The sequence below is a fragment of the Tetrao urogallus genome (genome assembly GCF_951394365.1).
Source record: "Tetrao urogallus genome assembly, chromosome: 8".
Lineage (NCBI taxonomy): Eukaryota > Metazoa > Chordata > Aves > Galliformes > Phasianidae > Tetrao > Tetrao urogallus.
Window position 1 is genome coordinate 17,467,861 of NC_136821.1, and position 27,109 is coordinate 17,494,969.

Here is a 27,109-nt window from a genome sequence, read left to right on the forward strand (position 1 = left end):
TCTAGTTCTAAAAGTTTATCACAAAACAAAAGCTTCTCTGAATGATGTTCTTTAATACTATTTTACAGCATATCTTGAAAAGAAAATACCTGTAAATCAAAACAAAAAGTAATACGTTAGACAAACAGTACTTACAACAATGTAGAGCTACAAGAAATTACTGGGCAGGAATTAATTCAAACTCCCCAGCATCAAATATCACGTGTCCATGAATTAAATATAGGATTCACCTATCTGCAAAATACCCGAATGCACTTTCCCCCCTTTTTTTTTTTTTTTTTTTTTTGTCAACACACTTCAAACTGAAGAATCAGAAAGCAGGCTTTCCAGTAAGAACAAAGTATTATTTCTGTATAAAGGCAGTACTTCCCATTAATTTTCTTCCAAATCTTAAAAATTAAGGAATTCTGAGGGAATTTTAGTTCAGTGGTGGGATAGAAGGAAAATTGATGCAATCAATATGGAAGTTCTAGGTAGAAAAACCAGCACTAAAAGTGAACTATAAAGATGTAAAGGGCTCCTCATAGAGATTTAAAATTCCCAATATTTTAAAACCAATTTCCATTTCCAGGTCAGACTCAAGTGCCCAAATTGTCAAGGGAGAAATTGTTAAGATTAATTTAGTTATGTATTGTATATGTTAAATGCAGACTTAATACCGGTAACGGGACAAGGGGTAATTTAGGCAATGTATCAAGCAGTAAATCTGTATATCTTTTGTACAGTATTCTCTGGCATGTTCCGCTGCAACTCATCAAAAGAATATGTTAAATAGTTCCCCTCTTTCACCTACTAATTTTTATTTATTTATTTATGTATTTTTACAGACGAGAGATTACTCAGTAGCTTTCAAAGACAAGGGAACTATGAAAAATAGTTAAGGACCAGTATTCAAGTGATCGGAATTTAATTCTCTCTGTAAAAATGGCTGTTTACAAGAAGGGGAGAAATAGCAATATCCTGAATTCAAAGCAAGGCTTCATTTTTGTACATGTTGCATCTAAGTGAACTGAGAAAAGAACTAAGCTGCAGCCAGCTAAAAGCCACACTTAATTTCTGCTTGCTAACTACTGACCAAAGAATTGCAAATATATATATATATAAATAAATAAAATAAAATAAAATTGGAAAAACAACAACAAAAGGTGCAATAATATATACACACAGAGTTATAGAACTTCTAGAAAATTTTAAAAGTCACTTGATTTCCCTCAAGAGTTTGTGAATATGGTCAGGTATCCAGTTGTTTTATATTATAGTTTATTTCAAAGCTAAAGTAATTTATTTTTAAGAAACTCATACATTGTATTTAACTGCTACTAATCTTGTTGTAGCATCACCACGTAGACAATACAATATATAAAAAATACCCTTCACAATGCTCATAAATTTTCCAAGAAAGCTCATTTAAAAAATCCAATCCACTTCATCTTATATTATTTACCCAATTTTATTTAGACCTGAAGATTTTGCACTGCAGCAGATGCCCATATAAAGCAAAACAAACAAAATAAAATCATTCTTTCTTTCCTGGGGAAAAGGAAAGAATCTTCACCTCTTTGTAGCCCTCCTCTGGGCACTCCAGTAGCCTTATGTCCCTATATTGTGGCACCCCATGATGCCAGTGCTCTAGGTGAGTCTGCACCAGGCAGAACAGGGCAGGACAATCCCTTCTCTTGACCAGTCAGCAGTGCTGAGCCGTGGCACACTAACTCAGATCCAACTCGCTGTCAACCAGAACCCCCAGATCCCTCCCCCGCAGGGCTGCTTTCCAGCCCCTCATTCCCCTGTCTGTACATAAATCGAGGATCGCCTCATCCCAGGTGCAGAATCCAGCACTTACTCTTGTTAAGCAACACGCAGTTGGTGACTGCCAGCCCTATAACCTGCCAAGATCTTTCTGTACCAAAGCCTCTGCACCTATGAGTGAGTCAACAGCTCCTCCTAATTTAGTACCATCTGCAAGCTTACTTAGTGTGCACTTGAGTTCTGCATCCAGATCACTTATAAAAACAAAACCAGCCCTAAAATGGTGCTTTACAGAACCCCGCTAGTGAATGGCCACCAACCTGATGTAATCCCATTTAATTCAGCCATTTGAGCCCGACCCAATTGTTCACTCATTGCATTATGTTACCTACTGTTCCTGTCTAGCCATATGCTAGGCAATTTGTCCAGTAAGATACTGTGAGAAACAGCATCAAAATCTTTGATGAAATCCAAAAAGATGACATCAACTGGCTTCTCTTGGTCAGCTAGGTTATTGGCTATGATCAATAACTGTTGTCTTTTAAGTGTTTTCTCCTAAGGTGGCAGGAGAGTCTCTACTCTGGTGCCTGAAGCACCTCCTCATTGACCTTGGTGCTTGCAGGACTGTTTTTCCCACATGTTTCTTACTCCTCTCACAGCTGCTGCAGAGCACTTTCTAGCCTTTCTTAAAAAATGAGTGCACCACCTGCTGCACCAATGGGTTCAGCTGTGACAGCGTTCAATAGTGAGACTGTGCTGGAGCTGGCTGAGACTGGCACAGGGCAGCTCTGTTCACAGAAAGTACCCATCAGTCCCTCTGCTACCAAAACCTTGCTACATAAACCCAATACAGAAAGTAAAACCCTAAGCACCATCAAAGAGACTGCAACCTGTAAAACCACTTCTGCTAAATCTGCCTGGGGTCAGCTTGAGCCTATAGCCTCTGCACCCTCTTAACCACAATTGCTTTCATAACCCTACACTGAAGTACATTTAATTACACTATTGTTTCTCAATGCACAATGCACAAGCATGGCCAATATGAGTATATCTTAAAGCATAGAATCAATAAGCAACATAAATATACTGTCTTCAAACAGGAAAATATAAACATCTTTTTTTACAGTTGAGGTACTTGATATCATAAGAGAAGTTTGGCAGTTTCCTTATTTCACAAGAAGCCATTTGGGCACAGTCAGTCAGGAAAACACTGGGGAGAGGGCAGTAGGTTGGTTTGCTTTCAAACACCACAGCCCTCAAATACTCTTTGTATAACTAACAAAAACCAACATTCTCCAATCAGCTCTCTGGGACTCTTCATGGCGGTAAAGATTAAACTCAGATGAGCATCCTGTTATGAGATACAACATGAAAAGGCAGGCAGAAGGTAATTCTACATAACCACATTGAATTTCACCAAAGTTTAACACTGAAGTAACGCTTCAATTTGAGACCTGAATTTTTATTCAAGTCAAAACACTTAAGATTCTCTTTTGATTTGATGATCTGGCCTAAGACTACTCAGAAAGGGTAGAAAAACAACAAACTATGGTTACACATCCGTTATTTGACTTAATAACACTTAGTTTCCACTAACTTAATAATTATGTTAGAGTTAAAAATGCATTTATCGGATTTCTGTTCTCTGCTTTCAGCATTTAAATCAATGCAACAACTATTATTTACACTAAGCTTGCTTCATCATTTTTCACCAGCTTTACGTATGCTATATGAAATTAGGCTTAGTTTCCCACAAGAAAAAAAAAAAGTCTAGACAGTACCAGAGACATTTTACGTACATTGTTGCATATAATTCTGGGGAATTAAATCTTTGCTGCTGCCAGCTCTGCTATCAGCACAGTAACATGTTCTTCAAGAAAGATTTGATGTGCATAGATATGCTTTACCGAAAAAGGCTAAATTACTGTTAATTTTCTTTGGGATTATTTCCTTCAGAAACTGAGCATATGCAAATCCTTAGAAAACTCGTGATCCACACAGCAAATCAGTCAAAATATCTGTGAAGAAAATAAACACAATCTAAAATTCATCAAGACTATTTCTTACGTCACCCATGTTTTGCACACATCTGCCTTTAAACAAGTCGTGTAAGACTTAAGCAGACTAATGAGCAAACACAAATGGGCTTAGCAATTTATTCTGCCTTTGGTTTTCTTCATAACTATTATTTCTTTTTATCTGCGTGCACCATGATTTCTGTTTGATGGCACATTTCTCTGTAGTGGAGCTGCGTGCCCTGCCTGTTCATGCATAACCAGTGCCATAATGCACAGGTGAAACACGTCTGCTCCAAGGAATGAGAAGCAACTCCTGTAAAGGGGTTGTGCAAGGAGAGCAACACAACCTATCCTTTCAACAGGCACTCATACATTCCAGCAGCATGCACAGCAGCATGCTGTGCAGAGAAACAGTGCATGTGGTGTTTCAGAGGTGCTTTTCAGAAGAAAGAGTCAACCTTGGGATAGTGTGTGGCAGCTGGGGTGAATTGCACCAACACTTCTCCTTTGCCACAAATGCACGAACTCTGATACAGATAAATCCCGAGTGCAGTGTTACTGACGAAATACCTTGAAGGGACAGTGCTTAACAATAAGAAAAGGGCTCTCTGCCACACAGAATAGTATCAGTTCCCGGAACACAAACTATATTACACAAACAACTGTCACCAAAGCTGTATGTTTCCTAAGGTTTTTACCCAGAGTAATTTTGTAGTCAGCAATGCAATCTTCACTTGCCACAAGCATTTCATACATTTTTATGGCACAGCAGCATCTGTAAACACAGACCAGGCCACGGTTCTGTCCTTCAGGACATGCTGAAGAAATACGTGGCACAGTTCAATTCCTTGATGTAACTGGTAAGTGAAGGTTAAGTTGCTTTTGTTTTGTTTTTAAAAGAAAAGAAGCAGAAAACTTATAGGCACTACAAGCGCCTTCTAATAAGTGCCAAAAGGCAGCAGCCGCCCTGCTCCACAGCACAGCACAGCAGGCAAGCCGAATGCACAGCAGCCTCTGTTACGTTCTGCCACCCACCAGCTCCGGTGTCACACCGCCTGCCAGCAGCCGGCCTCACAGGACAGCCTCTCTCCAGTATCCATGTGCACACAGCTCCGACTCCGGCAGCTCGCTCTGAACAACACTATTGGCAACCATTAAAAAAAACCAACTATATGTCACAGTAACCTAAATCATCAGAAGTTCTTGAGGAACAATCCAGTAAGAAGGCATTTCCTGGGGTTGGTGTTCACAACATACCTTTGCTTTTTAATAAAGTTGTTTAAAATCTACCTTTTTTTTATCTGGATGTTAAACAGTGTTCTGATGATTTCTGAGAATGTTTCTTACAGAACTCGAAAAATGCTTTTAAAAGAATAGTAGCAACATTAAGCCTTAAGAATGATTCCAGCCACATCATTTTTTCCTCACTATTTAGCTTTACTCTTAATTTAACTCCCGTCACTCCAAAATCACAGTCTGGTTAAAACCTTGTCTATTTTGTCCTTCCCCAACACCTTAACGCTCCCCTAACGAGGAAGCAGGCCTTCAAGGAGCAAACGTTGATTAAATTCTGGAGGAAAACCCAGCTGACACTAACGACCAGCTACTCCCCCAGACCAGCATAAATCTGACAAGGGCACAGTTACACCTGTTGGGTGTTGCTCTGCTAAGGAACTTTCCAGCGCTTTTTGTTTTCTTCACATGAATCCCACAGCAGATTGCACTAAAACATTAGCTATTGAAGTAAGCACTTCCACTACCCTGGAAATCAAAAATTTCCTACCAACTAAAAAAAAAATTAAAAAATAAAAATCACCCAATAAAATCTTACCTGCTTCCCAGAAGAACATGCTCACACACATGATGAAGTCATGGCTAAAAAATGCCACATTTGAAGTGAAACATGCAAGTCTAGCTGAATTTGGAATATTAGGGCTCTCCATAAAAAATCAAGAGCAAAAGCACTTCAGAACATGGGGAAAAGCAAAAGAGCTGCTGAAGTACTGTACCCTGTACTACTGCTTATGATTTATTAGTATTTGACTTAAATAAAGGAACGATTCACAAAACAAAACACGTATAAGTTAAGGATCAATGCTTCATCTGAAAAGGAGAAGCAGAATCTGGTCAGCACCTGCCTGTGCACTCACAGTATCAAGTACTTGCCCCCTGGCTCCACCAAGAATTTCCACTGGTTGTCCCCTAGACAGGGCTGTACCCAACAAGCTGGTGACCAACAAACCCCTGATGTTGCTCCTCCGGTTGCATTCTTTGAGGCTCAGCCGGGGAAATCTTGTTCTGCTCCTGAGTATGTTGTAAGAATACTGAGTGTCTTCATTTCCCAAGTGTCAGTTTCAGAAAGTCTAAGGACATAGATTATTCTAGCACTGACTGAGTAATTCACTCCAGTGATTACTGCAGAAAAATCAGAAGCAGTAACCTGATGATAACACAATGGGTGAAAGAAATTCAAGCAGCAGCAGCAGTCCAGAACACGCAACTGTATTCCAACCTTGTAAGCAGTCTTCTTTGGGAGTTTCTTTAAGATTAAAAAAAATAACACTACAACGCCTTCCTTCTGTGTATTCTTCTAAGAACTCTTTCAGTATCAGCACTACCACTGCTTTTCTACAGCTGAGCACTGTATGGGATGGGCAGAGATAGAGGCTAATTCTGATAGTTCTCCATGACAATAAATGATGAATTAAAAGTACACGGTGACTATATATTAAAACAATATTTATAGCTTGTTTTTACAGTTTTAGAACTACAACAATGCTCTGAATTTGAGTTAAATTTAAATTTTAGTCAACGCTGTAGCTTCCCTTTTCTTCTTGCCAGTTTGGTTTGGGCTGTTGTTAAAAGCATTCTAAACTGCTCCTAAAAATGCCACAATGACAACTGAGCACCACAGCAGCTGTAAAGTGCTGTTATAACTTCATAGTATTGGTGTCTGATTTTTATTTAAGCACCAGAAAACAATCTCTGGATCATATCCAAGGGATTTTTTTTCCCCCAATTGCAGTAATGTTTCTAAGATAAGAACAGCATCTAAGTGCATTAAGTGCAGGCCCTGAAGTCATAGTTTTACACTCTAATTTGCCTTAAAATTTGTTTAAACCACAAGAATGAAGGGAAAAAAAGAAAAAAAAGAAAAAAAGAAAAAAAGAAAAAAAGAAGAAAAAAAAAGTTTCCTCATGTTTTTGCTTTGTTTATTCTGAAATGCACTGAGCTTTATTAGATCAGTTACTTTCAAACTGCAGGAAACTGAGGTGCCATCTCTTTGCTCTTGCCCTCACCTGACCAGTTGTGCATGTCACTGCTGAACAAACTTCCGTAACAAACAAAAGTAGTGGTTTGACTACAGGATGTTATTCCTAAGTAGCTGTAAGTAGTACTGTGACACTGTTTCACTGTTTATAAGCAGAACTATAACCTACAGCACAAAGTAGTAGCAAAGGTAAGGAAATGCAGACAACTCTGGGGCAAGACTACACTTCACAAAATGTAGCACTTCACAGTCCAGAAACTTGAAGCACTTTCCAATCTTACAGAAGATAAACACAGAAAAACTCGAGAGTGCTGGCAAGCAACTGAGCATCAGTTCATGCTACGACCATGACTCCCTGCACTGCCAGAAATGGGGAGCCCTGCACATCGTATAGCTTATTGAGCAGACAAGCAGCACACGTTTGTCCAAAGCACAGAGGAATTTCCTGGAGCAATGCAGTCGGTAACCAAGGGCCGCACCACAAAGGACGCTGCTATTTTGACAGCAGTCACAGTACCCAGCTGCCCCACCTAAAAACAGGGCAAGGTTAAACGGCCACACAGCCACAGGGCAGGGAGGGCTGCTCTGCCGCTCCCCACGGCATGACAGAAATAGCAGCAACCAACCTACCCTCTGCAACCAACTTAATTTCTACTTTACTGTTATAGATGCCTCAGGAAGGCGGCAGCAGATGACAAAGCGACCGGGCCTACGGACAAACCCTGCTAGAAGCAGCGCAGTAAGCCACAGAGCGGCCGGGCTCAGCCCAGCAGCACAGCGCTGCCCGTGGGCGGGATCCAACGCACAGAACGAGGGCACAAGACGTAACGATTTTTGAAACAGAAGGCTAACGCGTGAAACGCTCTGAGGTGAACGTGTAACACTCAAATTGCCAGTAAGGTATTTCTTGTTTGATCAGCAAAAACGTTTAATAAAGACTTCTCAGCATAAGCACGCTCACACAAAGATAGCCTCAGCTTCTCTCGTTTCTATCTGTATCACAAGTTTTATTGCCAGCTCTCGGATACTGAGAAAACGAGCGAAAGCCACGCGTAACACGGAGCGCTGGGAAGAGGCAGCCCGGCCAGCACGCGCCCTCGCTCGGGGCAGGACGGAACGCAGCACGCGGAGCTGCACGACGCCCCGCCGGGACATCCCGCGGTCACCGCACCGCCATGGGGCCCGGGCCGTGGCAGCCACCGCCGCCTCCAGCGGTCACCGCCCGGCCCCGGCCCGCGCAGCCCCGAACGCCGGCAGCCCCCCCGGGCCCGTCCCTCACGCCCGGCCCGCTCAGGGCCCCTCCCCGCCCGACCCCCGGCGACACGAGGGAACCACGTACGCTTCAGGGGGCTCTCGGGGAAGGGATCTCCCGCCGGGCCCCGGCCGCGCGCCCGCCCCCAAACCGCCCACCCGAGGACAGCGGAGCCGCGCGAGCCCCCGTCACTCACCCGGTTCGGAGGGAGAAGGGCCGTCCAGGCGAGCGGCTGCCGGCGGAGGGAAGCGCGGTGTCCGTCCCGACCGGAGGCCGCCCACGGCGCACGGAGGCTGCGGCAGCGCCTTCCGCTCGGCGGCAGCCAGGTGCGCACCGCCCCGCGCCTGCGCGCCGCCCCGCCCTCAGCCTCACCTGGCGGCCAGGTGCGCGAGGCGGCGGCGGGAAGCGCACGGATCTTCTCTTCAGCCGCTTCCGCGCGCCGCGCCCGGAGGAGCGTTACGTCCGCGCATAGCGGGGCAGCCGCTGCGCGCGGTAATGGGCAGATCGCGGTGGAAGCGCGGCAGAGCGGCGCTGCGAGCTTTCGCCAATCCCGGCCGTGCTGCACCGCGCGCGGCCGAGTGCTGCCCGCGCACGTTGCTGGGAGACGGCACAAAACGCTGGAGCTGAGATCAGAACTCGAGAGAAGGGACGCCCCGCTGCGCGCACGGACGGACGGAGCGGCGCTTCTCGCTGAAAGCACGCGGGTTGTGAGGAAAAGGAAGGGCTGTACAAGTTAAAGTCTGTTTCCAAGTTGCCCAGGTGCAGCAACTTGGGCCCGCAGCGTTTCGGCTCAGCTCGCGGCGGGCACAGCTGTGGCACCGGCTCCAGCGACCACCCGCCGAGAGCAGCTGGGCACGAGGGAACGGTTCTGGCCGGGAACGCCTTCTCCCTCCCATTTTGGCCCGAGCTCCCCCCAGGTTACGTGTTAGAAATGGTGGAGCACGTTAAGTCCTTCCTTCTACCTCTGAAAACTGAGGCTGGAGCTGCAGCAGGTACCCCATCTCTGGCACACAGCAGCCACCCCCGCTTGGTGCAGCCGCAAGGCTCAGCCATTCCAAATTTCGAGTGACAGTAAAGGTTTTTAAATCTGTTACTTTCCCAAGTAAAGGCTGCAAGAAGAGGCATGCTTACTATTTTCAAGAACAATACTTCAAATCCACATCTAGATCAGTCACTCTGCTCCTCTTCTGGCAAATACCACGTCACATAGGCACCAAAACAGGAGTTTTAGCAGAGGAAGGAGGAAAAAAAAAAAAACTTATTAAAATAACAGTCCAAAAAAGTCAATTTCTTTGCAAATTAATCAAGAGGTAAAACCACAGCAAAATCAGCCACAGCTGTAAAGAGCCACAGCTGACACAGCAGTGATCTGACTATAAGAAGTGGCACAGCCACAAGCAGACAAGTACTTCTTGATGGATTTTATTTTCCAATTTTTCCTGCTTATTGCATAAGGAACACACCAACTGATGAGTTGTTCATCACACACTTGATAAGAACCAGAAGCCTACCCAAAGTGTTCCAAGACAATGCTTACAGAACAATTTCAACTTTCAACAAGTTCTTTGATAAACATAAGCGCTGTTTAAACTGCGATGTTTGCAAAGCTGCTCACTCCTCCTCTAATGACTATTAAGATAAAGGCTGAGGTTGTTAAACTAGAGTTTCCTGATTTATGAGCCTTTCTAAAAATTGCTGCATATGCATTTAAGAATTGATGCAAGATAGTCAAACCTAGCTCAGAAAGGGAATTGTAAATTATTTCTATTTTTCCTATAAGAATCTAATTTGTTTCATCTAATTATATTATTTTACTCAATTATATTTACTAGACCATCTTTCTAATATTGGTAAAAATCTGAAGAAAAAAAAAAAAAAAAGTAGGAAAGAGTATCATCCCACTCCCAAAGAAGTTTACCTATCCCTCTAGAAGATACTCCACACATTCTGTACCTGCGGGGTCAGAACAGTAGAGGAAGTGACACCTATGGCTCACGCTGCTATAGCTACAGGATGCCCAGATTCCCAGCTTCAGTGAATGAATCAATAGAAACCACAGCTTTGCTCTCCTCTTTTATTCAACAAAGGCAAACTGGAAGATGGGTTGCCAAGCAACATCATGCTAAAGACTGCAGCTCTTTGAAACGAGCATTACTGATTGCCTTCCATCCTCCCTCTCATCCTCCAGGAGTCTCTTCCATTCAAAGCCATTTTATTAAGGGACTGAGAAAAAACTACCAGGACATGAATTTTAAAATAACTGTAGAAGCAGAAGGAAAGCTGGAATTAATGCTTAAAGTAAAAGAGAAATGAAACAATATAATTCCTTCTGCACAGAAAAAAGAAAAAAATAGTAAGGACAGAAAAACTTAGACTGACTTATACAAACCAAAAGGGGATGGAAAGACCATTTCCTTCTAAGAATATTTTATTAAAGCAAAATTTCCTCTGAAGAATTGCTTATAGCCACTGTTTGTTTAATTGAAATCTAATGACATTCCTCAATTGCACACTTATTTTAAAGACTTAACTCATAAAAAAAAGCACATTAGTGTCTAGATATCTTCAGGAAGCTTAAGAGGATTCCAGAAATCTTTTCTTTCATGCTAAAATCAACAAAAATCTCCACTATAAATTAGCAAGGAAAAGCTTCAAGTCTAAGACCAATTTCTATCAACTAATTTCTGTACCATATCATCTTATGAACCATCTTAAGAGATGGTGATATGCATCTTATGCTCACAATAAAATAAAAGAAAGTAGGTGTAGATATGGATTAGTTTTACCTATTTTGAAAATGACTTGCATGTCAGCATAAAAGCATTTATTCTTATTCTAAACTTGAGCTAAGTTATTCCAGTGCTAGGGAGCAAGCAGAAAGACATCAATCTCATACAGAAAAGGCTGTGGATAAAGAAATGCTCTCTTATTAGAAACTGCCTTGAAAAGCCCTATGTACTTGATCTTTACCAGTGGGGGAAAAAAAAAAAAAAATCCAGCAGCTTAAGGATTCATAATCTGATCCCCAAAGACCAGCTTCCTTGTAATTCCTCCCTGCCTCTGCATTCTTCAAATCCTTTCAAGTCCCTCATCCTACTCCCATATTATCAGTTTCCCCCAACCACTTAAGTCTTTTTCTTCCTCTATTTTGCTCAACACAAAAAGGATAAGTCTACACTGTAAGTTTCAAGGTTATGTGTGGAAGAAGCAGCCACTTAAGTCTTTTGTCAACTCTCTTTCATACCAAAATTGTAGAAGTATTATACACCTGTTACCTGTTAGTTTCCATTAATTTTATTTTGGCTGACCAAAAGCTCAGAACTTCCTTGAATGCAGGATCTAGAAACCCCCAGTACGCAGCATCACTGCATTCAGGATACATATCGATCTGTTTAGGAAACAAGGCTGTAAGTTACCCAAGACATTGCACCCAGTTACAGAAAGGAAAATTACACACAATTTCAAACAGCATTTCATGTACCTTTAATGCTAAATTGTCAATGTTAAGTTGTTCTTTCATTCACAGCATGCTACCAATCCCTTACAGATCCACAACCATGATACATGCAAGATGCAAGAGTAAACACTCCAAATTAAACATGACAAATATTCATCTCCATGAAAGCCTGTAATACACCATGAGTAGAAAAAATATCATGTAAAAATCTGTACAACTGTTAAATATTTAAAGGATATTTATATAAGAATCTTAACTTTACACACTAGTGTTCTATTAAAAATGAAAGTTTCATCAAGAATAATGCATATGACTTCTTTAATCTTTGAAAAGTAGTGTATTTACAGCATATGTAAAAATAAAAACAAATGAAATCATGAATAGGCAGATTTCTTAAATCAAGATCCAGCATCTTAACAAAAAACAAAGGCAATGCCTGCACTCGTTTGGACAGGCTGTTGAGCACTATTTCAAACGAACAAAAAAAATACTGCACTATGTTCCCTAAAACATATTGACAGTGCTGGGACACAGAACAGAAGAGTGCACTACCTCCTACATAGCATTTATCTGGAAAGAGACTGCTGTATGCATTTGTATTTAGAATTATTTTATTACTTTTCTTAAAAATACACAGTTGTACAGAATACTTGCTATGTACATTGTGGACTGCGCATGTAACTTTGAAAAATAGATTGAAAATGTACCTCCAGTAAGTCAGTCACTAGAATCCAAGTTGTGTGTTTATCTGAAATGCACTTGGGCAGTATTCTATAGAGATGCTCGTGGTCTTTATTTTTGTTATTTATTTCTGGATATTTTTTGTACCATACATGCAAGTAGTATTTTCTGCAGAATAGCTACAATTCCTTCCAGGGCTGCAGACTTTTCCTGAAAATAATCCAGACCTCTAATTCAATGCAAATCAATCATATTCACCATACATTAGTGCTGACATTGTCACTGCAATAGTTTCTGAAGGCACCTTATACTAATAAGTCAATCAGTTTAAAAAAAAAAAAAAAAAAAAAAGTTATGTTCTTAATGATGCACGGGCCTTGTCAAGTATTTCCTTCCTGATCTTTGGATAGTTTGGGTGTGCTTCAAGGACCTGTCAAAAGACAAAAAAAAAACAACCCTCCACTGTAGAAAGTTCCGCATCTAAAAGGAAAGAATACTTGGGTGGTTATTGCCTCATTGATGAGCTTACACATTCTAGAATTTTGAATACTGTGATAAGTTCCTTGTAAGAATGCAGAAATATCTGTAATGAAAGACTACCGAGTTGGTCAAGATCAATTTTAGACGTTGCTTTCCCTTCCCACCACCTCGTAACTAGCAAAAGTGCAAGGGTCAAAGGGCATGCAATTCCCTCCTCTTCCATTCAAGTTAACCTTTCCAGTACTCTTAAATTTCCCCCCCAAATCAGCAAATTTAACCATTTATTATATCATTATGTCCACTCTGGCTCTAGAATTGTAGCTCTATAATTCGACATCTAGATATATTTGTACCACACAGGCAGAAGTATTTTCTAACAGTTCTTCCAATACAAGCATTTTAGTATTGTCTTCAGCTACAGCTCTATATGGATTTACCAAGCAGCAACCACAGAAAGAGAAGGCACTGCCACTTGAACATGCTTTCACATATGCCAGCCAGCTACTTCATATCTCTTATTTACCAGATGGACAGAAAGCTCAGGATAAAGCAAATTAAGTATCCTGTACACAGTCAAACTTATTAATATCAGAAAAATAACTGATATAACAAAAGAAGGATCATTACGTAAAACAAAAGTTATTACAGCAGAGAGAGCATTAAGTACAAATTGTACCTTATGACAAATAGTAATTGCATCAACATATCTCTTTCCTTTCAGGTAATTGAAAGCCAACTTGTATCCTGTAAGTAAAAAGAGGGGGGAAAAGAAGGTGATAGCTTCAATATCTGTATTAAATAAGTAAAATATCACATTTAAGTTCAATTTGGTCACCATGTGTTTCTATGGCTAATATATTTGTTTTCTGGTTCTCCCTTATCTAAGCCTGTAAAAATTACTATTTAAGTAATTACACTTTAAGTAGTATGTGAATGTCTTTACACACTGATAGACAGCTGCATTGGAATCAAAAGGAGACATTCTAGAGAGCAAGTTTTCCTCCAGGGAACACATAATGGCTGTCCTCTTTCAATGAATGTAGCACCCTACAGAGCTTCTCATCATCAGAGTTTCTGATCTACAATACATCATTCTTTTACAAAGAAAATAAATGATTACATTATTAAAGGACAAAAAAAAAGTCACAGATGTAGAAACAAACCCAGGAATTAAAATGCTTTTCTGTTCCACAGTGACCAGACCACTAATAATAATCTGTCATGAGGAATAGTTAGGCCCTGCAGAACACATCAAGACTGAGGTTTTGAAAGGTAAAAAGTATAGCTCAAATATATCAGCCTGGACAGAGAAGTCCCAGTCCAGGGTATACTGAGGTGTCCCTGCCCATGGCAGGGGGACTGAAACTGGATGGTCTTTAAGGTCCTTCCCAACCCAAACCACTCTGTGATTCTATAATCAATAAAACACTGATCCACAGGTCACATGGAATAAAATCACGAACCAAATCACTGCAGCCTTAAGTGTTACAGTTAGAGAAACAAAACATGGGAGTTCATAACCGTAACAGCTACAGAATTGTATAATAAATAAATAAATAAATAAAACAACCACCAAACCCACAAAAAACAACATTGGTTTTCCAGATGACACCACAGGCCTTCTCTCCCTGAAGCCAGGGAAAAAAGAGACTACAGATTACAAGCAGCATGCATTTCTGAGGGGCCACTAGATAGTCCAAAACTGGGAATAGAATTTATGTAAATCACCAGCCTCAGGACCTAGAGACAAGACGTAGTGTTGAGTAAGAAAGGACATTTTAACCTAAATTTTATAAAGGGTTTCCTACTTTAAATAGTCCACAAATGTAACAGCCCACCTTGGGCTTCAATTAACCATCCAAACTGCAAATTGAATACTATCAAGTTTTCAGTTAGCCATTAATTTTAAAGCAAATATTTACAGCCCTTTAAACAATTAAAAAAAAAAATCTTCAAATTTGTCTGATTATCAAAACAGAGTAATGAAATGTTAAGTGATCTGCCACCACCAGGTACAGAAGAGGTATAAACAATTCTCTACTACAGCCAGTAAAGGCTGTATTACTATACAAGTATTATTGAACACCATATTTCAAGACAGCATATTAGAGCAAACTAAAAGAGCTGTAGATCTAACCTTGCACTAAAAAGAGCAAGCTGAAATTTCTTAGTTAACGTAGAACAGCTATGTTCTGTCATGGGAGCTTTCCAAATGACTTAAGTAGATCCTTAGACAGCTGTGGCTCTAACGTAAAGAAAAACCAGCAATATTCTCACTATGGAAAGAGAAATATAGTCTTTCCAGTAAAGGGTAGAGTTATTCATTCCTACTGTAGTGCATTGTATATATACACATTATACAAACATGCCTATGGTTGGATTTGATTGGTTTCCATATCTCCACGCCATCTCATAATTTATTGCTGCATCCTTGTACGCTTGCTCCTTTTCCATTATGTATCCCATGTACTCATAAGCCTTGCAACAGGACTGCAAAATATAATTCACACAAGACTTTATTTAGGTATCAACATTTAATTGCTTAAATACTTCAAATCTCTACAACTAGAAAGCTTAAGTGATACTTGTACTAGTTTTGATGACAAGATAGTCTTAATTTAAAATCATTTACAAAGAGTCTTGCAATGACTTCATAAGTCATCCCAAGTCAAGTACAGAGTTCATCACAGAGGACACTACAATTACTCCAAAAATGTTCAGTGCCTCCAGAAGCCCTGCAGATACTTCTGAAATAATAATCCTATGGAAAGCATTTCAAGTCCAGCCAGGAACTGCTGTATCTTCCACAGATAGTCTCACTTTTTCTTCACTAAATATTTCCATACCCTTAATTTTGAAAACTTTTAGACATTACAGCTTTCCATTTAAAACAAAAGGCATTAAAAAATATCCTGAAGAGAACACCAAACATTAAATATTTCATTTTCTGTAATTCCAAGTGGGAGCTTAAAAGGAACCAAGAAACAAGTCCCAGAAGTACTAGATGAAAATAACAGTTGTAATTATTATCACACAAACATATGCATCAATCTAACTGCAGTAAAAATTACTAGAAAAGATTTAATAATTTATACAAGAATTTAGTAAATGAAGCAGAAAAAATTGTGAAAATAAACACAAGTCCAAACTACCATATGGCTTTACTGCAAACAGCTCACTTTATCATGTTGACAACAATTAAAATACTTCAGTAGAAAAATTTAAACTTTTATGAATATATGCACCCTGTTTACAAAGGCAGAGCAAGAATTAAGAGGTTTTAAATCACAGCATATGGGACAAACAGCAGAAGAATGCTCCTGGGACCAGGATAAAAATATACTTTCTCTCATTCGTGATAAAAATAAAAAAAATTAAAAAAAAATAAATAAATAAAAAAAAAAATCAAGAGAAGAAGTTGGTAAGAAACTCCAATTTAACAAAAAGTGCTGAGAATCTCATTATTATTAGATTATTAACCAAACCTAACACTTTCAGATTGAAAGAAAACCTTATTACAAGATACTAGACTTCTGAAGTGTTCACTCAATGTGTTTACTTACATTGTACATACATATCCACAACAGTAAGTACTGATTGCTAAAAACAACCCTAAGAATAATAAATCAATAAGTAATAAATAATAAATCTCAATAATGAGTTTTCTCAATCTAATGAAATATAACAACTTGCAGGATACATGGAAAAATGTAAAACAGCACCTATTTGTATGGTACATCCCCTGCTTGCCTTCTTTACATACAGATTAGAGAAAAGTCAGATTTACTCTGCTGTTTTGGTAAGGAGCTTCAGATTTCTAAATTGCTAACTTTTCTCCAAAAGGCATTTTGAGCCTTTTGAAAAAAAAGAAGCAATTTGGCAGGCTAGCATAGTCTAAGTTCGTTGAGCTGCTGGGGAATTTCTACAACAACGTGTAACTTGTGGCACAGCCATGCTCAGACCACCTATTTAAAGATGTGTCATATTTAGAGAAATGAGTCATATTTACTCTGACATGGTATGAATTATGCCACTTCCACTGGCTGTCCAGACAAGTGAGTAAATGTCCTTCATGGTAGAATTTTTTCTTAAGTAAATTATAGCTCATTTTCTACAGAAATAAAATAGGATGTATTCAGTTTCAAGAGCCGTCTCTGCAGATGTACACGATACAAGTACACTAAGACCTGCTGTAGCTACCTATTCCTTAATTTCAAACAAAGAAATAAGAAGAGTGTAAGTTTGAAAAAGGGAAGCTCTCAGGCAGGTTTCAGAACTGAGACTGAATTATATACCGTACCTCTTTGTATTCATGAATCAAGTAAAAGAAACACAATCAAGCCTCTTCCTAAACCAAATCTGCAGAGTATAAGCAGTATCCTGATCTTTTATAACATGTACTGTATTACAAGATGTGTTCCAGATGAAAGAGAGTGAAATGTAGAGACGGAACAATTTCATTAGCAAAAAAGGACAGAACAAGAAAAAAAAAATAGAAACATCAGAGCTAAGATCTGTGCCCGTGCCATGCCTGTTCCATGCTTCAGATGAGAAATAAACACTTACATGAATTAAAATAAAAAGGTTATTTATAATATGCAATCACTTACCTTGTTATGCCGAAGGCATCGTTTTAATAATTCACCTGCTGTATCATATTTTGAAGACTGAATATATATGTCTGCAAGCAGAAGCCAACTCTTTTCAAACTCCTCTGCATCAATGGGATTCCAGTTCATTTTTGAAATCCGTTTTAAATGATTTCTAGCTCGTGGAGTCTGTTTCAAGATCATGTAGGCTGTAGCCATTCCCAGAAGTGCTGGTATGTGATCTTTCTGCAGAAAAAAGCATAGTAACTACTTGGTGATTTTCAATTTTTCACTTTAAAGAAACAATTTTTTTTTTTTTTTTTTTTTAAAGTAATAAGATAAGGCATCAGGAAGTTCAATTAAAAGCTAAATTGCAGGAACTAAAAACACAACATCCAATCTTATAAATGTGCTTTTCATCTAGTACAACAATTATTCTTACAATAGCAACCATAAGGTTAAATATTTAAGAGACTGAATACAGGTCTGAGCTCAAGACAACTGCACCCATGCTCAGGAAGTATCCACAGATATTTCTGCTCTACCTAATGAACTAACTTTATTTGTGAGTTCCTGCGCTTTTATCTTACTGAATCTCTCCCTCAACCTGCCACAGTGGGTCAGCAAGTGGCTGTGTGGTGCTTAGCTGCCTCCCAGGGTTAAAAAACAACTGAAACTTAAACAAACCCAAGAACTCAAACCAAAAGCCGATACACACTTCAATAGCAGACAACATCAGCATACAGTTGAGGTCTAAGTTTTCAACTCAATGCAAGATTTCTTAAATATGTTATTTCAGTGCAAGTTTCTTTGCACATTTCACATAAAATACTCTGATTAGTTTACATAATACCTAATATGACCTACGAGACTAATTACATAGTCCTAGTAAATGTAAGGGAGAAGACTGTGGAAATGAGACAAGTTACTAACCTCAGCCACTACTATTTCAGTGAAAGCGTTCAGTGCTCGTTCGACATTTGATTTCTGTTTGGTTGCCATGAGACAATAATTTTCCATGATTCGCAGCTGAATGTGACCCTGAATGGTCTGAGGCTTGAGCTCCTTCAGAAGATTTTCTGCTGTTCTTACAGCCAACTGCACAGACTCCTGCTTCTCTGTCGAATTACTGTTACCATAAGCCATTTGTAAAAAAAAAAAAAAAACAAAAAAAACAAACCACACTTTGAACATTTACCTTTATATATAAAATTACATTTTTATATATCAAGTAAATTACAAGTGTGTACAGGGTCCATAATAATGTGATAAAGGCAGGCATTCTACATTCTCTCCTGTAACAATGGCAGGTCTAATCTGTCTATAACCTATCTTTTAACCAAAACTTCAAGTGCTAGGATTCCAGATAAAATCCCCTACACTTTCTGCTTAACAATGATTTATTTTTCGGTTCAGAATTGTTTCTCATCTTGTAGGCAGAATACTCAAAGCATTAGGTGAGCCCAAAATTCTAGCAATTTACATGATCAAGAAACATCATTAAGGGGTAAAGGAGTGTGATAATAGAATAACCCAAGCAATATTTACTTCATTTGCTTACCCTATGTCAGCATCCAGATTTTCAAAGACTTCACCACCTACAGTTTCATTATCTGGGTTCAAACAAATCTCAATCATGTTGTAGACTGCATTCTGTCCCCAGTCATTGTCCTTTCGAGCTTTATTAAAATGGCGGAGTGCATCATTTGGTTCACCTGTATACCTACACAGATAATTACACTGCTCAGAGTTGGGCAAGTATAATTGGCTGCCCCAAGTTGTACCTAAAACCCAAGCATTTAAAAAACAGCTCACATATTTACACACACCAGTAACACAAGTTTTGAGAAGCAAATGTGCTACTGCAAGGAACGGGCTTTTGCAGATTAAAAAAAAAATCTGGGAAATTCTAAAATTTCAAAGCTTTACATCATTGAACCAGAAAGAATATCCTTTGTTACTAAACAAAATATGAAAGCCGCATGTGAGATAAAACAGCTTTGCTCTGAAGAGTTCGTTGCAAAGTATTACAGAAGAGACAAAGAAACCCTTCCTTAAATCCCATTAACTAAATAAAGCGAAGTACTGCTAGAATACTTAACACACCATAAGTAGCACCTACAAATGATAACAGGTAAGAAAATTAATTTAACCGTGCACTGCATCATATAAACTTTATTTTAACTGCAAGTACCAGAGATACAGTCCCTTGCAGTAGTGAAAGCCTGGTTCAAGCTTTGCTCTGGAAGAATGTTTTTCAGCCATTAAAAGAAAACTTGGGACTTCTTCTAGTTTCCCAGCTCTTCTTAACAGATCAATTAATCGCGAGAGAGTGGCATAGTTATCTGAATAAATAAATAAACAGGACATCATCATTTTAGTCACTTGTACTGTGAACAGATTTAGAGATGAAGACCCTGCATTGTTTTTCACATACAAAAATGATACAGTGTAATATGAGTCATGTTATAAAACAATGTCAGATAAAAGACAAAGTGATACCTCTGCAATACTCCTAAATAGACTGTACAAAGGTAAGTACAATTGTGCCTCACTTTTAAGAGTTCTCAAAAACATTTGTTGTACTCTCACAGCTCATTTCACACAAAGACTCATAGAAAGCTTGACATTCATTAAAGTATTATTTAAATACATTTCTGTCTGGTCATAGCCTTTAATCATCTATAATTCTATTTGCCCAGAAATAAATTTCCAGGCTTGTGTTTGTGCATTTATATAAATAATACAAGAAAAAGCGCTTTACACTTACAAATAAATACAGCAGTGTAAATTATTACATCTGAGAGAAGTTATTTGCACATCTTTCCTAACAATAGCTTTACGTTTTTATAGATAGTGGTGGTCTTTGTTTTATTTGCATTATAAGTAGCACATAACAAAGCATTTTTTGGCTATTTGCACCTCTCTCTCATTAGACATCAGTACCAAAGAGTTAAAAATACCACTACTGAACATTCACCTGGCTTGCGTTCGAGGAGCTGCTGGAAATGAAAGACTGCTTGTTCATAGTCTTGCTTCCTGAACATAAGGTCAGCCATCATCTACAGCATTGACCAATTCAGAGAAAACAAAACAAAACCTTATAAACTGTGTTTTAAAATTAACTCAAGTTCTTTAAAACTAAGGGCAGAAAACATAGGTTTAAAGTGCTGCAGGAATTTGTGACAAAAAGTAAACAGAGCTTTTTCCCCACTAATCTCTGGAGAATAAACACCTTATACAGACACACAGAATAACAACAAGCAGATTCACTTCTCAGTTTTTCACTTAAGATAGACAGCAAGAGAGAATAAAACGTTACAATGTACCAATCAAAGATGTTTTGTTTTCACTTGAATACTTCTATTTCCCAGAAATGCATATTAAGCACATAGAAAAGCAAACTACCTCAAAGTTAAGGAAAAAGAAACACATAGCCCACATCAGCAGAGAAAGTAAATCCAGCTCTTATTTCAGTTTCTTTCCCCCAAGAGGCATTACTAAAGAGTAGATTTAACAAAATGTAATTGGAACGTTATTACCCCTGGTCTTACACTATACTAGGATACATCCCAGATGTTACCTGATGTAACTTATTCCAATCTTAAAATCATCTTGCTCCTTAAGTGTTAAAAAAAAAATTGCTCAGTCTTTTGAGCTGTCTTGTAAGCCAATAGGCATACAAGCCACACAGAGAGAATCTGATGCACTGACTTAAAAAGGTTAAGAAGGAATACAGTTAACAGTGATTCTATAAGGACTTAAAAACACCTTAAGTACACAGTTCTTTCCTTCTGGAAGGTGGTTTTGTTTGGTTGGTTTGTTTTGGGGGAGGAGGGTTTTTTTTTCCTCCCTGCTTCCTACAATGCTTGCTGAAGTATTAACGTGATGGAAAAGTAAATTAACTTCTTTTCTGCTCATCTGATAACTGTTAATAGAATGTCCAATTAAGTCACATCAGCCAATCTTACAACTACCACTTTTTCTCCACATGTGGTATATTAAGCACACATTTTGTATTGAGATAAAATGAAGGTAAGGTTGCCAGAAATTTAACACTGAATCAGCATCCACCATAGACAGAAACAATATTTTGTTGCAATAGATTTGCTCACATTCCTGAAACGGTTCTAAGTGTCGTATTTTATGAATTCATCACATTGCAGACACACAAACTTCAAAAAACTTCTAATACAGAATTAGTATACCAGTACATTACCATCGTTGCTGCTTCATTATCTTGCTCATTCCTCAGTAACAAGGAACACTGATGCTGACAGGCATCACTATCGTCTTGTGCAAGATACAAACGTGCCAGTTCCAACATTGCCTGTGTAGTAAAATATTTAATCTTTGAATCGCGTATGGTTAAGGAAGGGTAGTTCAGTTCTGTATGTATTTACCTGAGATTCCATCTTCTGCTGTACAATTCTACTCTACAGACAGACAGACCTTTTATTAAAGTCTTAACCTGCTACTGTTTCCTTTAGACTCTCAATCAAATAATTTAATTGATTTCAATTCCCCCAGCTACAAAAAAGGTAAAACTTTTCTTCTTTAATGGGTTATTGCAGAATTGAAGACAGATGCTCAGACGGTATTGCTCCAAAGAATAAATAATTTTGGAAAGAATAATTCTCTTGGAAAAAAAAAAAATGTACATGCAAATAGCTACAAAGTCCCAACAAGCAAATATCTCATTAACATTCACTGATTAGCTACACAGTATAAACAAATTCTAACAGAAACTTGTTTTCTTGCATTTCCCTGCCTAACATATTAAGACTGTATGAATTCATTTACGAGAAACAACCACAGAACAAATATTAACAAACCAACATTTACATAAGCATGCATCCTTGGGGCTCAATCACTCTAATGCTGAAACAGAAAGGCAACTGAGCAAGCAATGGAACAGACACAGAGTTAGCACATATGTGAGAATTTTAATTATGAGAACTGTGATTTGAAGAAAGTTTTTGTATGTACAACAGCGGAAGACTGTGAAGCAGTATGCTAGTTAGGAAACTGCCTGCTTGTGGCATGTCAGAGAAGAACATCAATGAAACCGGACATATACCGCAGTACTGTAAGCAGGAAACAAGTTTTTAAAAACCAGAAATTTGGTCTTAGATTGGCTAAGACATCAACGTATTCCATGTAGCAAGGAACGAACATTAAAGCAAAAATCCGAAAGAGGCGGCGAAGGGAAAAAAGAAGCAGTACAATAATCACTGCTCAGCAATAGCAACATTTTTTTGAATAAAACCAGAATTTTACCAAGTAGGGACAGAACTATTAGAGCACAGACAGCAGAGACAGAAATTGTCTGAACTGACTGAAGTTGCTGGGATTTCTTTCCAGATGACGGGCAACAAGAAAAGCTGGAGCAGCCTCCATTATTACTGTACCATTAAAGAATGTAAATGTAAGAATGTAACAGTTGAGGTACACATCCTCAACTGTTGCATGATGACAGTCCTACTTTATCTTATTCACAAAAATATTATGATTAGAAACCAGGATAAAAGCAATCCTATCATATAGGCAACTAACGGACTACTCAGTGAACACAGATCCCCACTCAAATGAGGCTTTTATGTAAACAGACTGAAATTGGGAGGACATATACAGCTATTTTTATTTTGACAAAAAGGAGAAAGTTCAAGGCAGAAAAAAACAAATATGTACACAGAGCCTTTGTGGTTTTCATCATTGAAAACAGAAAAACAAAAAATTTTAAATACAGTTCTACGCTGTGGATAACTGGAAAAACGCATTGCTAAGTATCAAAAGGGAAGAGGAAAACAAATGCAAAGTTGTCAGAGGGAGAACCGACCTTTTTATCAGTTTCACAGTGAACAAGTGCTTCTTTGTAAAATTTAATTGCTTTTTCATAGTTTCGCTGAACTGTACAATGCTTTGCAATCTCAGCACAAATTTCAGCTGCTAACTGTTTCTGTGCAGGAACTGCATCTGGCTGTTCTGTCTGAGCCCGTTTAAGTACTCTGGCTTGTAATTCTCGAGCCTAGCATGGAGAAAAGGATAAGAAAGGATCAGTCAACTTTTTTTTTTTTTTTTTTTTTTCGAAGGAAGCAATATTATACAGTTCATTTTACAACAACATGGCTACAATTTTTACAAGTTTGTATGTGGATAGTAAAATCTTCAACTAATAAAAAGAAGAGTATGGAAAAGCCAGACAAAACCACTAACATCTTTCCAAGTTCCTGAGTTACCTTCCGTGTTCAAAATTCATATTAAAAACACGCTGGAAAGCAGCCTAGCATTTAACACTTCAAGAAGATGGGATCCCAACGTGCTTCTCTACTGTATGTCAATCTAATACTGTAAGGTCTATACTTCGTAGACTTTAAATAGGCTAAAATTAAGCATACAAACAAAACTTCAAAAGCTAGAAGTCAAAGCCTAAGTACTTAACTCTTTTATTAAGTATAGAAAACTCAGCCAAAATGCAAACAGCTACCAGATTTTACTTTAAGCTTCTTCATTTAGAGAGTGATTAAGAGAAGATAAAACCACGGAGCCAGAGACCTCTGTTGAAGGCAGATGCCCCAAAAGATCAAAAGGACAGCCAAAAAAGTAGCTGTGCCCAGTTCTTATTACACTTGATCAATTTTCTTTGATTTAAACTTGAATTTTATTTAATCCCTATATAAAGGACTCCCTCCCTTCTGTTCAAGCTGAAATTGAGTCTTAAAAGATCTGCTTCACTCATTTGGAAAAGAGTAAGTTGAAGAGCTGTGCTGAACTGCCAACTGAAGTTGGCAAGTTGTAGCTGTACTGAAACACTTCGTCCTACCATTTTGCCCAGCAGGGAAGGAGAACTAACAAACAGTAAAACCCCCAGGGAGTTCCTAACGTCACTATGAAAAAGCAAGGGAAGAAAAGTTTTTGTCAAAAGGTAATACCATGAGCAAGCAGCTAGTCCTACTGAGACTGGAGCTGTAATGGAAGGGAAGGATCCAACCTCTTACTCAAGAACTGCAATGAGAAAGCATCTTCTAAATGGATTATGTTGTCTGTACCTTCCAAATTTGCTCTTTCAAGACTCAGTGAATGGTAACATTAAACTCCAGAATTAACAGTTTACTGTTGCTATTTAAAAATAACATGGCCAAGGTTACAAAAAAAATGACACGTAGTCATTGAAAGCTGTCCTTCTTTGTTCTACGAATAGCGCTCAGTGCTCAGCAAGGATACGTAATAGACACTGTTTTCAACTACTCTGCTAAAACTATGCTCCACACACCAATGAACACATAGTATGATAGCAGCCTTACAGTGGTACCCAGAATCCTGATTTAGAATTCAGATGACAGCGCTCAAAAAAGCTTAGACTTACCTTAACATTTCACACCAGTCAGTGGTGGCTTATCACTACCATATATGCTTTTTTCTTATTCACAAAAATATTATGATTAGAAACCAGGATAAAAGCAAAACGAGGAATAAAAACAAAAACGTTGCAAGCTTTCACAGGGTTTCTTTTTGTCTTCCCTTTACCTGCAGTAATGAAGTGATAGCTTCATCAATCTTCTCCATTTTGCTGTAAATTTTTGCTAACAGAACCTGGTAACGTCCATCTTCCATCAGAGAAGACAGTTCATTAACTATAAGAAATACATAAACAAACATGATTATTTTAAGAATCGATCCTGGGAAGTCAAAATTTTCTACATATTCCAGGCAACAGCTTAGGTGAGAAGTTCACAGCTTGATTCTATTTATTTAGGAATGCAATTTGACTCTGTGTGCAGTTAGCAGGCAATGGAAGGAGTAATCATCATAATATACAGAGTGAGATTGAAGGCAAAGATGTGAAAAGAATACAAACTACCTGCCTGTTCATTTGCATTTTCAGAAATATGAGTACCTTAAGTAAGACACCTAAAACAGTCATTCTTTATATTTGTTACAGAAAACCTCCTTGAAGGCAATGAAAAATACCCAAATTGATTCAGTGTCAGCATACCAAAAAAAGCACAGGATTACTTTGTGAAATTTCAACTCAGACCTCAAAGTAGCTTTCTTTTGCTAGACTGAGTAAGACAGACGTGAATACAAGTTGTTATTTTAACTAAATGCTTTAGTATCTGCTGGAAAAGCAGCAAGCTAATTCTGACTAATGGTTAAAAATACTTATGCATAAGGCAGTATTTACATATTACAAGCTCTCCTGTTTGTATTAATTTTAATCTCTTGTGAAAGTGGTGCCTTGGGCACAGTTACATACTATAAAACTTTTTTTTTTTTTTTAATATAAATGTATTGAACTATAGAAGTAAATTGTCTTCAAAGTGCTGTCATTGTGATAGACTATTTTAAGTCAGTTTGCAACTTGTTCTAGTCCTCACATAAGATTGTTCCCTCCATAACACTCCCTACATTTCATTTCTCTTTGACATCTTCAGATTTTTTATTTTAGCATTTCTAAACATAGATACTGAACTATTCAATATTTTGCCCAATGGAAAAATAATTAATTAGCTGATGAAATACTTTTTTTTTCTTGTGGAGCATTTATATCAAAGATATTAAAAAAAACGCAGTTGTTGGTTCACTGTAAGATAGAAGAAAAGATTTTAACATATATGGAGCAAACTCTATTTAATGCTAATTTAATCTTTCTACACTAAAAGATTAAGCTCTCTTGAGCAAGATTATCAAGTTAGCTGGATCCTTAAATGTCAAGAACAAAATGAGAAACCAATGTTTGTCTGTTTTTTTAATTATTATTAATAAGAGAATAAAGTTAAATAGAAGATCAGCATTTCTCTGCACATACTGAAAAAAAGGAGTTAACTTTTTATGTGAGTACACATTCCTAACGCATAGCAGGAAATCTGCAACTCAACTTTGGTTTCTTTGCAATGAAGGATACCTGGCAGCATCTTGCACTTAAAGAACTATTCTCTTAAGAGCAGCAATGACTCATCTATGTGTGATCAATTCAGATCAGAACTTCTGCTAGCAAAGAAGAGCAAAAAAACTTGCCTATATAGAGACCTGAACTTGCATTTACATGACGTAATGTTTAAAAGTCCTGGCAAGCATTTTAGTAAAAATGAAGTTTATTTTTGAGTATTTTTCATCTATCGCTTTGTAGTTCCCTGTGTCATATAGTTAAAAAAAATAAATGCTGATCTGGACTTTGATTATTGTCTACAGCCACACACAAGTAATAGTAGTAATTACATATTATGCTGTAAATTAATGACAGTCATACCATACTCGTGATCTAAAGCTTGCTGAAGTACTACTTCTGCCTTTGCATACTGCTTTAGTTTCATTAAAAGTTCAGCCAAGTCATAGCAAAGAAAATTCTGCTGACCACTTTTCAGGGCAGCCTCATAGTAACTGATTGCCTAAAAGAAACACAAAAATCTGGTTATTAAAGAAAACTTACAGAAGACAATTTTACTACTTCTATTTTTAATGGCATCCAGCTTAGAGCTTTCTCTCCTTCCTTATGTAACCAAGTAATTTTCTAGTAATCACTGTATTAATAGGATGTCATTTAATTGCAGTTTTGGACTTCCCAAGATTTAGAACCAAATTAAAGAAACAGAATAATTAGTGCCACATTTT

At 38.2% G+C, this 27,109-nt stretch overlaps 1 protein-coding gene across 1 annotated transcript in view; it reads right to left on the bottom strand.

The window, feature by feature from the left end:
- Nucleotides 1-12,780: 12,780 nt before the first annotated feature.
- The window catches only part of TTC21B (tetratricopeptide repeat domain 21B), a gene marked incomplete at both ends in the record, with an annotated part of 30,922 nt that continues 16,593 nt past the window's right edge, over nt 12,781-27,109 (bottom strand). Inside the window, 12 exon segments of the mRNA XM_079539238.1 lie at nt 12,781-12,858; nt 13,585-13,652; nt 15,278-15,398; nt 17,519-17,743; nt 18,431-18,626; nt 19,059-19,220; nt 19,692-19,842; nt 20,478-20,559; nt 21,717-21,827; nt 23,337-23,525; nt 25,025-25,131; nt 26,748-26,886. Coding sequence (XP_079395364.1) covers nt 12,781-12,858; nt 13,585-13,652; nt 15,278-15,398; nt 17,519-17,743; nt 18,431-18,626; nt 19,059-19,220; nt 19,692-19,842; nt 20,478-20,559; nt 21,717-21,827; nt 23,337-23,525; nt 25,025-25,131; nt 26,748-26,886 — 1,629 coding nt within the window.